Source organism: Antennarius striatus, chromosome 12 (genome assembly GCF_040054535.1).
Source record: "Antennarius striatus isolate MH-2024 chromosome 12, ASM4005453v1, whole genome shotgun sequence".
Classification (NCBI taxonomy): Eukaryota; Metazoa; Chordata; class Actinopteri; order Lophiiformes; family Antennariidae; genus Antennarius; species Antennarius striatus.
This window is the reverse complement of record NC_090787.1, coordinates 15,320,708-15,332,099: the sequence shown is the minus strand read 5'-3', so window position 1 is coordinate 15,332,099 and position 11,392 is coordinate 15,320,708. Positions and strand designations below refer to the sequence as shown.

Here is an 11,392-nt window from a genome sequence, read left to right as displayed (position 1 = left end):
TGAAGGTGTCTCCTTTCTAAGGTGTAAAGCCACAAAGCTGATCTGCTTCCTGCTTCAGCTGTCTGCTGCTGGTGGCAAATACTAGGATTATGCAAAGATGCTTCAGCAACAAAAAGAAGAAGAAGAAGAAGAAGAAGAAGAAGAAGAAGAAGAAGAAGAAGAAGAAGAAGCATGCAGGTTTCATCTTAAAGTTTTAATGAACTTTATTTTTCTTTCAGAGAAAATCCTCCCCAGCCACAAAGTAAAAAAATTAAACACACTGATAATTATAACATGGAACATTATTAACAGATTCACGTCAAATTTACTGAACATTTAATAAAAGATATGAGCAGAACGTTTTAAAAATTGAAATATTTTTTACATACATTTTAAAATATGCGTTCATTTTTCCTTCCCTTCTTATATATATTGTGTTCTAGGCTCCGTCCTCTACACTGGGTTTGGAGTTCAGATGGTGCTGCTCCATCCACAGCGTTTGATTCATCGTCTTTCCTCCCATGCTTCTACGCATCTTCAGCACCAGTATAAATATGACCAACAGTGCACAGATGATGACAACAACCAGAATCCAGATCCATGTGTGCGTATCGCATTCCGACTCATAAATGGCTTTAATATTTCCTGCAAACAGGAAGACAGGGAAACATCATTTAAATTCCCCACACATCTTCAGCTGCTCTTCACATTGAGAACTCACCATCTGAGTAAATACCAACAGTCATATATCCTGACTTTTCCACTGCAAGCTTCCTCCACTCACGAGACGGAGTTGGGAACCACTCCTCTACCTCGCAGAAGTACAGACCGCTGTCGTCTGGACCTGGATTTAACACTGTGAGGTGGAACCGGTCGGGCAGAGGGTGACTGAACCTCAGGTCATCGTCCCTCCCAAACATCTGGAAGGTGGCGTTCCGGTAAACTGTGAGGACAGGCTGATGTTCAGAGTCTGACTCCTTCTGCCAAAACCACGTGACTTGAAACTCTGATTCCTGGCTGGATTGTTTTGTGATGTCACAGGGGATGCTGAAATTCTGGGATGTGCTCACATTAAACTCCATTTCTTCGTTTGAAATGGACAGTTTCTGAACTGCGAAAGACACAAAAGATAAGAAGACACATATTATGAAATATAAACCAAAACTAAATGCACAAAACAGTCAAGAACACACACTCAAAACGGAATGAATGACAGCCATGATAGAGAAGTGGTTATTCAGCTGGAGTGTGTGGTTGAAGCACGACGATAACATGCAGACAATAACACACACACACACACACACACCATGATCACATGATAGAAGCAACACTTTATGGTCTCAAGGTTTCAATTTTGAAGTGGAATATTGTGGTTTTTGTTAGAAATATACTTATTTTAAGATTGTTATCATGTAGCAGTCGGCATATTGCCCCACAAATCTCAGCGGTACCTGGGTTCTGCACTTTCAAAGCCAGCTGGTTGGAAGGACGTAACTGCTTGTGGACGTTCTCCAAGAAAATGGATGCGCTGCACTGGTATCGTCCCTCCTCCCAGTGGCTGGCACCACTGATGAGGAGATAGTGGTAGATTTCATCCCCTTTGTTCTGCACTCGAAGCTGGTAGCGGCGCTGCTCTCCAGACCAGCTGATGGTACCGTCAGAATAAACGGTCACGATGCTGTCCAGAGATAAATCATCTCGCTGCAGGCTCCACGCCAAGGTTATTGGCAGGCCTGCGTGGATTCCTCTGATTCGGCATATCAGCTCCACATTATCCCCAATGGTCACCATGTTGTTTCGACTTATGAGGTTCAGTCTCACAAAGGAATCTGTGGCACAAAACCAATATGGGAAAGAAAATCAGCAAACCATCACGAGTGGAAAAGAAACACAAGTAAAAGGTGTTCCTGTCTTCCCTCTGCACCAGCTCTAATTGTTTAAATGAACTTTTCCTCTTGAAAGCAAGTAAAGCTTCATTAAGTCCTTAACTGAAAATTATAGATTTCACTGTCAACATAATCCTAATCTTCACAGAAAATGTACAACTTTGAGAATGAATGTAAATTTTTAGAATTGTTAGTTTTTACTTATGGATGCATAGATAAACAGTGAGCCACTCCATCTGCAGGGGTTTGGATTATTCCAACAAAAGCATGTTCAGCTTTAAAGCTGTGTAAGAAATATTCATATTTCTTACATATTTGATTAAAAAAAAAAAAAAAAAGTGCATTTGTCTTGAATGATTTGGACACACAGATTAACAGACACACCTCTCACCTGCAGGAGCTACCTCCACAGTCGCATCCTGCAACTGGCTGCTGATCTCAGTATTGATTTTCCATTCGGACACGACGCACCGGTAGACGCCTGAGTCAGAGGGCGTGACCTCCTCCAGGTCCACGGTGAACCTGTCGGCTGCCAGACGTGTCGCTTTTACTTTACGACTCGTGAATTCCCCGCCTTTCTCCACGACGCCCTCCTGACTCAGGCTGATGATGTTAGTGAAACCTGTCGTCAACGCGGATTTTGCCTTGTATTTCCAGGTGATGGAGAGCTGACCTTTGACCCCAAGCACTTTACAGGTGAGACTCAGTCGCTCACCTTGCTTTAGGTTCAGACTGTCTTGCATTTCGAGGGAGAGACCACTTTCTGTGGGGAGACAGATTTCAGACAGATGGCATGAGTGTGTGTGAACAACAATAAGAAGAGTAACTTCTAACATAACTCGTGATAAATTACATCATAATTACACCAATACGAATAACAAATTATACTTTTGTCATCTCTTTAAGGGAATTAAAATAAACCAGATAAAATCTAGGAAACCCTTCAGGTGCAAAATCCTTGTGTGTGGGTTCACCTGCTGACCTGTGGGGGAGATTCTAACTAGTTGTGAGATGGAATCCTGCGGTGCTCCCTGTGTGAAGCCCCCATCCTGGCCTCTGTCCCGAGGCCAGGCTCTACAGAAGTACTCCCCATGGTCGCTGGTTCTGACAGGCTGCAGCGTCAGACGGTAATCCCTGCTCCCTAACCGGGCCGTCCTGAGCTCCCCCTCCTCTGCTCGCTGGCGGTACTCCTGTCCCACAGACAGGATGCCCGTCGGGCCAATGCGAGCCAACTCAACACCCCCCTTCAACCAGGCTACAGAGAAGAACCTCTGCTCCAGGTTCTGTGTGTCTATGTTGCAGGACAGCGATAGGTCGTGCCCCTCCCGCAGGGTCGTCTGACGTGACGAGATCGTCACAACCAGAGATGACGAGTCTGTCACCACTTCTGCACAGGAAAGAAAGGAAAAAAAAACAAAGAAGAGTGAGACAAACGCAGCCACAAACTTCCTGTTCAAATGTCACAACAACAAACGGGATGTTTCAACTTATCAAGAAGTGATGTTTGAATGATAAAACTGTCTCGCCTCTGCTTTTGATTCTCAGGGCGGTTTCCTGCATATCCTTTAGAGTGATAGAGTACCAGGAGCGGTCGGGGTCTTGGATCCACTCCTGACACTGGCAGTAGATCCCACCCTGGTCCGACAGCTCCAGCTGTGAAATACTGAGTTTGTACGTGGCTTCTCCTATTTTATCTAAATTTACGAGTCCAGCTTTGTAACGTTCTTCAAACCCTCGGCCTGGAATCAGCGTGAAATCTCTGTCCAGAGCGATGATAAGCCGAGCGTTGCTCTTGTTGTTGTTATGAATATACCAGGCTAGAGACATGTGGGTGTGTTGGACGGTGTTGCTAGAGGCCTGGCAAGTTAAAGTGAGTCCATCGCCCTCATTAGAGACCAGTGAGGTGGGCCCAGGTGAGGAAACACTCAGGGAGTTGTCGATTACTACAAGAGAGAATCGGACAGAACATCATTAAAAGCGGGACGTTTCCGGCTTCAACACTGACGGAAGTAAAATAGTCGTCTGCGTACCTTTCACTGTCGTCGTGGCGCTGTAGACTCCGTTAGAAATACCTTCAGTGTCAACTGCTCTGCAGTCGTATTCGCCCTCATCGCTCTTCTGTAGGTTTTGAATCTCAAAGATGACTGAGTTTGGAGACGTGTGCGTCAGGGTGATTTCCTTACTCCTCACACGAGATAAAAACATGTTGTAGCTGAAATCCAGGTGGCCGGTGCTGATGACGTTCAACTCCAAACTTGGTTTATTGGGCTTCTTGACACGGAATTCAAATTCTTTGTTCGTGTTGAGTTTGGTGAATCCACTCACGTTGCAGGAGATGGAGAGCAGAGAACCCTCCACCCGGTACAGAGGCCCGGCCTGTGCTTCAGTGTTTATTGTGACCTTTCCTGAAGGATGCCAAGATAAACCAAGAATTTTTTTTAAACAGTGTTAGACACAGAGGCCTAACCATTATTTTAGTGCTGCACAGATTCACAATTTAAAGATTCACAATTTAAATAAATTTTATCTGACAGTGTATGAGGAGAAACCTACACTATATTCATTGTATTCATAATTAGAGCAATTGAAAATAATGTAAGATTTTATTGCAAGACAGTTTCATCCTCATGTTGCTGCTTTAATAACTTAATAAAAACATTTTTGTCGACACTAATTAGGCATATATTTATTACATTTTTATTTATTAATCTGTGTGAATAATACAAGGTACTGATCAACACAATGAAATTCAGTCTAATGACCATAGAATATTTTTATAAATGTGTAAAACGTTAATTACAACAATTTGTTATTTATTACTGGCATTAACAAGAATGGAAAAAAAAAGCATGCACAAAAATAACTAAAAACTTCTCTAATAATTACTTTTTCTTTCCCTTTTTTTTTAAGCAAGAGGTTAAAGAAAACCTTCAGAAAAACATTTTTCCATATATGCACTCAGGAACTAAATGTACTACTCACCACAGTGCACAACCAGCCCCAGAGAGAAGACCAAAGTGGTCCTCCAAAAGCATCGCAGGGAACAGCTCATCCTGAACCGGCTTTCAGAGTAACACAGCGTTCACCCCGTTTGTGATCAAACCTCAGGCGCTCTTATAGAGCGACCGAGGTGATTAATGCTTCCTGTAAGAAGTCTGAGAGTACTTCAGACTCAGACACACAGCATCTCCACACAGATATGTCCCACAGCCCACAGATGCTTACATCATCAACAAAACACACACACAAGCAGAAGAGAGAAAAGACGAGCAGAGGTTCTGCTGGGAAACAGTTTGGGTCCAATTTTTACTTATTTTGACAAGCAGTAATAAAAGAAATAACTTCAGGTTGCTTTGGTTTGCGTATGTGTGATAAAATAATGAGACAACAGTGCCTCTCAGTGGAGAAGACAAAACATCTGCTGTAAGTGTCAGATTTACAGTTAATTTGATGTAAGGTAAGGGTAAAGGCACAGTACGAAGGTAAAGTCAGATGTGATGATAATGGACAAGACAGGACAGCTGACACATGGGACAAATACATCAGACAAATGAGGAACAGGACAAGAAAGAAGCCAGATCCCTCCAGAGGGTTCAAGACGGTGGAAGGAGAATAAAATATTCAAATATTTGGTGATATAATAGTAAGAAAAAAGTGCAAGTGAATGGAATGAGTTTGGTTCTACTACTAGAACCCACAGAACCTGTGTAAAAGGGCCACAACTTCACACATCCCTTTAAAAAAGTCCACAAGCACGAAAATGTAGCTTCTGCTCACAGCCAGCACATTCAAAGTAGAATACATATTATCATCACATAATCAAGATTTTACACTTTAACGGCACTTTCATCCCAGAGGAGAGCAGAAAAACTGCATTTAAATTGAACAAGACCGAAAAATACAAGAAGAGGAAGTGTCTCGATGACAGGACTGACTCACAAGTATGTTCCCTCTCAGAACAGGAATAGAAAGCATGAAGACGAGAGGAAGAAACAAATGCACATTCATTGCAACTGAAATGTTGCAAGCATGAACCGCAGCGTTCTTTGTAACCGTTGAGCAGCGCCTGACGTTCTTCTGAGGAGGGTGGTGATCTCCTGAAGAGTGTCGGGTCTGAAAGATGACCTCCTCGCTGGAGAGGACGACAGACTGTCCCTCGTCTCATCTTGGTGAGGACGCCAAACTGGACGAGGAAGAGAGAGAGAACCTGTCGGTCTCTTGTGAGTTACGCTGGGTGGATGGAGGTCTGCCAGCGGAGCTTCAGAGAGGGATGGAGAACCTCCGTGTCAACAGGGAACTAACAGATGTGGTGCTGGTTGTTCAGGGACACGACTTCCTCTGCCACAGAGCCATACTTGCCGCTGCCAGTCACTACTTCAGGTGAAGTTAAATCTGGTATTTTGGAGCGTCATTCTGATGGTACCCCTGGATTTAAAGACTGGGTTTTTCTGCTTAGGGCGATGTTTTGCAGCGGTCTGAAGGAGAGTCACGAGGAGCGAGTGGAAATGAAGGGGTTGGACAGCGGGACCATGGCCCTGCTCCTGGAGTACACTTACACCAGCAGAGCCCTGCTCACACACTCCAACGTCCAGAGACTCCTGGAGGCCGCCAGTCAGTTTCAGGTAAAATTACTCTTACAGTTCCTCTAATCGTTGACCCTGCAACATCCTTATCTGGCACCAGTAGGGTTCTTTGGAAATCATGGATAGACAACTTTCTGTTTATAAATACAGTATTTTTCGCACCTAAAAGCCATTAATTTTCTCAAAAACCAACAGTGCACCTTATAATCCAGTGCGCCTTATATGTGAAAACCATTTTAAAATAGGCCATTCATTGAGGGTGCGCCTTTAGGTCAGGTGTGTCTTATAGTGCAGAAAATACTGATTAATATTACATTAGATTGAATTTCAGAAATAATAACCTGGAAAGTGACTAAATATTTCTCACAAAGTGAGTCAACACATTCAGACTTCATTCTAAAATTAGTTAATTCCACATTTCCATGCTTGTAGTGTGGTTCTGCATGACTGATCAGATGAATCCCATGGAACAAGCACAAACTATATACTGAGTTTTAACATTGTAAACCAAACAACAGTGTTTTACTGTGTAAATAATGACATTTTAAATCTTTATCAGTGACTCTGCTGGTGCAGATGCCATACGATGTAAAATTAACATTGATAAAGCATAAAGGTTTAAATTTCCTTATTCATAAAAATGGGCTATTCCTTCAAGGTCATGACCCTGCTTTAATGTACAGTAGAAATAAATTAAAAATCCCATTTGTGAATAAAATGATGTGAGGATTCTCTGTAAAAGGGAAGTGAAAGTTTGCTGGTTGTTTACACACAGAATCAGTTTTGCATTAGGTTTATGTGAACCGCACATCTGTTGTAAACAAAAAAGATGAGGCTGTTGTTTGTGTTCCTACTCATCTGTGACTAGAGAGCATTAAGTTCTGCATCTTGATATGAAAAAGACCGATGGTTTGAATAACTAATGGTAACTTAATCTACAGGAGTAAAACAGAGTAATCAGTAAATTTCTAACTATTGTAGAGTTTGGGTTTTTCACATGCACCATGTCAATATCAGTTTTAAAAATTTAAAATTTTCAAGAAGTCAGTAACGCCCATGCTGGTCGTCTCCGTGTCTCACAGTTCCAGCGTGTGGTGGACGCCTGTGCCGGCTTTCTGAGCAAATCCCTGCACCTGGACAGTTGCATAGGAATCCTGAACCTGGCTGAACGCCATGCTCTGATGACCCTGAAGACGGGGGCTCAGAACTACATCACCTCTCACTTCTCCCAGGTGGTCCAGCAGCACGACTTCCTGGAGCTGCCAGCAGAGTCGCTGGAGACCGTCCTGCAGAGAGACGACCTGGATATGAAGTGTGAGGAGTGTGTTTTTGAAGCGTTCATGCGCTGGGTCCGAGCCCGGCAACAAGAACGCTATCCTTCACTGGCCAGGTTACTCTCACATGTGCGACTGCCGCTGCTGGAGCCTGCGTACTTTGTAGAGAAAGTGGAGTCTGATGAACTGATTCGAAACTGCAGTGAGGCTTTTCCTTTGTTGCAAGAGGCCCGCACCTACCATCTCACCGGCAAGGAGGTCAAACCAAAAATTCGTTGTCATGCCTGTAAAAACATCACATTGTTAAGCTTTTTTAAGTCTTTTTTGATATCCATACTGTCACTCACGTCTGTGTCACAAACGCAGGTGGTGACCGAGCGAACCAAACCCCGGATGCAACACTTCCTGTCAGAGGTGTTCCTGATCATCGGAGGCTGCACCAAAGACGAACGCTTCATTTCCACCGTCACCTGTTTGGATCCCCTCAGACGCAGTCGGTTGGAGGTGGCCAAGCTGCCAATCACAGGGCTGGAAGACGAATCCCAAAATAGGAAATGGGTGGAGTTCGCCTGCATCACCTTCCGAAATGAAGTGTACATATCGGGTAGGAGATGGATGGCTGGGGTTTACAGATAATACATCTGGAGAGTTGTGATTCCTTTGTTTTCATGTTTCAATTTTCACCACATGAATGAGTTTTGCTGCTCTTGTTTAAATTTTGAAGCAGTAAATCCAACAACTGAACAAACAGGAAGAAGATGCAGTAACAGCTGTTGTGGTTTTGGATATTTCCTGACTCAGCAACTGACAGTTACCTTATTGTAAACACAGAATCAAAGCGGATGTTCCCCTGTAGAACAGAGTCTCTGATGCATCATGACACAAAAGCACGTCGACACCACTGGTGTCATTTTTGCGTCGCGTCCCTCTCCTCACAGGTGGTAAAGACACTCAGCATGATGTTTGGAAATACAACGGCGCCCTGGACAAGTGGATCCAAATCGAGGCCCTGACGACCGGTCGCTTGAGACACAAGATGGCGGTTCTCGGGGGGAAGGTGTACGCTCTGGGTGGGTTCGATGGAGTTCAGAGACTTGCCAGCGTGGAGGCCTATGATCCGTTTCACAACCGCTGGACACAAGTAAGCCGACAAGAGTTAACGTTATTCTGGATTTTTGTAACATTTTTTTTTCCCTCTATCTATTTTATATAAATGGTGTTGGTTCGCCTTGTCTCTACTTTAATTTTTTAATTTTTTAATTTTATATTCTGTTATAATCACCGAAGGGAAATTAAGAATGCACACTCTAGTATGTTAGTCAATCACAATCATGCATTTTAGTATATTCGGGCCCCTGTAATACACACAACCAACCACAAGGAGGCTTGTAAGCATGTAATAGGGGTAGAGTGGCGGGCAGCCCCTTTGTGGAGCGGCCCAAATGAGCAGCTTGTGAGAGGATGGCGCCTTGCTCAAGGGCGCCTCGCTCAAGGGCGCCTCGGCAGCGCTCCGGACACCTCACACTCTCAGCTCACACACCAGGTGTTTTTGGGCAGGAGCGGGAATTGAACGGCCGATCTTGGAACATTGGACTCTACCACTGAGCTGCCTCACCACACTTTTTTTGTTAGCATGGTTTTATTTACGCCAATCCCTTCATTGTATCTGGTCGCTATGGCGACGCCCAACAAATATACTACAATGTCCTTTTTAATGCAACATCCACAGACGTTGTGCTATCAAAGAAAGAAATGTCCTCACCTCCTCCATTGACCTTGGTGTGGTTTTCTGTCCTGCCTTAACAAACTACTACTGCAAACTGTATATGTTAAACACAACAACAACTGTTTACACTACATAGAGATGCAAGACTATCAAAAATAGATCTGCACCAGGTAGCAGATCATAGGTATGGCCTTGTCAGTTTATCTTTGTGCTGTGTGTTAAATCCTAAACGCCTCACATGTTCACTACTCTGTTCATGACACACTGTACATTGCTTCAGATGTCTAGTTGTCTGTTCTTGCAGGTCACACCACTTGCGATTGGCGTGAGCTCCTTTGCTGCTGCGAGCTTCGACAGATGGATCTATGTGATCGGTGGAGGTCCCAATGGAAAGCTGGCGACTGATCAAGTCCAATGCTGGGAGCCTGGGACGGCCTGCTGGGAACTGCGGGCTCCCATTCCCATTGAAACTAAATGCACCAACGCCGTCACATTCAAGGAGCACATCTACATAGTTGGTATGTGGATGGCACTTTAAAATATTCACTCTTTGATGGGTTTTTTATTCAATTTAGGAATTTCGTTTCATGTTTCTGTACTTTATGTTTCCACTGCAGTTCAAATAAATATTGTAAATAATTCTCCATTATGTGACATTTACAGTTACTTTTACAGGATGGGATTACATTACAGAATACCTTTAAAGGGTTAAAGCATACGAGCCAGATATGCTTACTATTCTGTTCGGGCTCTGCTCTCAGGTGGTGCCATGCATGCCATGTACTGCTACTCGCCTCTGTCAGACTCCTGGTCCCTCGTGACCCGTCTGGGCGAGAGAGCGAGCTGTGCCATCGCTGCCTGCAACAACAAGCTCTTCATCACTGGGGGGCGGGATAACAAGAACCAAGTCATCTCCACAGTGATGTGTTGGGACAGGGACCAAGGGGTATTGACAGAGGAGTGTGTTTTACCAATGGGAGTTTCACACCATGGCAGTGTGACACTGATGAAGTCCTACACACATATACACAGAATAGCACCTGCTTCACAGGGACAGTGACGCAGGCCTCTGTTGGGGTGGGGGTGGGGTTTCCTGGTTTTAACCATCAATAATAATTAGATGTTGCTGCAAAGTGAAATAAATACTCTTTTTAATCATTAAATATATGGGACTCAACAGATACTTCCCATCCATCTTCCTGTGAACACCACCATCAAGTGGTGAACTTCACTAAATCCACTTCATTTGCATTTATTCACTTTGATGATTCAGCCAAATGAGGCAAAATATGATCACAAAAATTAACTGATATTACCAAAGCAGTAATACTAACTAAAGCATGCTACTCATTATTATTTAAAAAGAGGATTTTGTAAATTGGAAAAGATTTAATGGCCCATCTTCAAGGAAATATATATATTTTTTCTATTGTGTTTACTGAGACAGGCTAATGTGAATTTTTTTGAATGTACAATCATGATTCCATGATTGGCCATTTTTCCTACTCTTATATGTTTATATTTAAAATTATCAGGTTTTGATCCATGGGGGTTAAAAATTATTATTTAATGTGTACCTATTTGGCAATGGATGTATTTACATAGAAAAAAGTCTAGAAATGTATTTCTATTTCTAATCAATAAACAAAGCAATGCAGTGTTGCCTAAAATACAAGTGTTGATATATTTGTGTAGGTTTGGACACCACTAGACCACATTCTGTATGTTATAGTTCTGTTGCATCCTTTCAAAAATCCAATTTGTCATAGAATAACAACAATTTGTCATAGAATAACAGCAGCAACAGCTTACCGTTCCTATCAGATATCATTGTGAACATGACAGACAGTTGTCCAATTGCATCAGATTAAAACATATGAGCACAACACCAGTTCAATGCTATTTAAATTTAAGGGTCCAGGGTGAAGACAGCTGCATCCTGTG

General features: G+C 43.1%; 2 protein-coding genes across 2 annotated transcripts; one reads left to right on the top strand and one right to left on the bottom strand.

Moving 5' to 3' along the window:
* Positions 1 to 212: 212 nt before the first annotated feature.
* On the bottom strand, positions 213 to 5,709 carry LOC137604734 (immunoglobulin superfamily member 3-like). Its single transcript, XM_068328741.1, has 8 exons — positions 4,848 to 5,709; positions 3,896 to 4,270; positions 3,392 to 3,808; positions 2,848 to 3,252; positions 2,257 to 2,628; positions 1,431 to 1,808; positions 701 to 1,090; positions 213 to 624 (listed from the first exon to the last, which is right to left on the bottom strand). The coding sequence occupies exons 1-8, from the start codon at positions 4,915 to 4,917 to the stop codon at positions 419 to 421; spliced, it is 2,613 nt and encodes an 870-aa protein (XP_068184842.1). The 5' UTR covers positions 4,918 to 5,709; the 3' UTR covers positions 213 to 418.
* Positions 5,710 to 5,842: 133 nt separating this feature from the next.
* klhl6 (kelch-like family member 6) lies at positions 5,843 to 11,124 on the top strand. Its single transcript, XM_068328742.1, has 7 exons — positions 5,843 to 6,245; positions 6,322 to 6,487; positions 7,531 to 7,980; positions 8,089 to 8,326; positions 8,661 to 8,863; positions 9,753 to 9,966; positions 10,210 to 11,124. The coding sequence occupies exons 1-7, from the start codon at positions 5,986 to 5,988 to the stop codon at positions 10,506 to 10,508; spliced, it is 1,830 nt and encodes a 609-aa protein (XP_068184843.1). The 5' UTR covers positions 5,843 to 5,985; the 3' UTR covers positions 10,509 to 11,124.
* The last annotated feature ends 268 nt before the right edge of the window (positions 11,125 to 11,392 follow it).

Bases quoted from the DNA above. Each gene is read 5' to 3' on its own strand.
- klhl6 (XM_068328742.1), top strand. From the start codon at position 5,986: ATGACCTCCTCGCTGGAGAGGACGACAGACTGTCCCTCGTCTCATCTT. The intron at 6,246-6,321 runs GTGAAGTTAAAT...TTTTCTGCTTAG, and splicing joins GCTGCCAGTCACTACTTCAG to GGCGATGTTTTGCAGCGGTC. The intron at 6,488-7,530 runs GTAAAATTACTC...CGTGTCTCACAG, and splicing joins AGGCCGCCAGTCAGTTTCAG to TTCCAGCGTGTGGTGGACGC.
- LOC137604734 (XM_068328741.1), bottom strand. From the start codon at position 4,917: ATGAGCTGTTCCCTGCGATGCTTTTGGAGGACCACTTTGGTCTTCTCT. The intron at 3,809-3,895 runs GTACGCAGACGA...TCTCTCTTGTAG, and splicing joins CGCCACGACGACAGTGAAAG to TAATCGACAACTCCCTGAGT. The intron at 2,629-2,847 runs GTCAGCAGGTGA...GTCTCCCCACAG, and splicing joins AGTTAGAATCTCCCCCACAG to AAAGTGGTCTCTCCCTCGAA.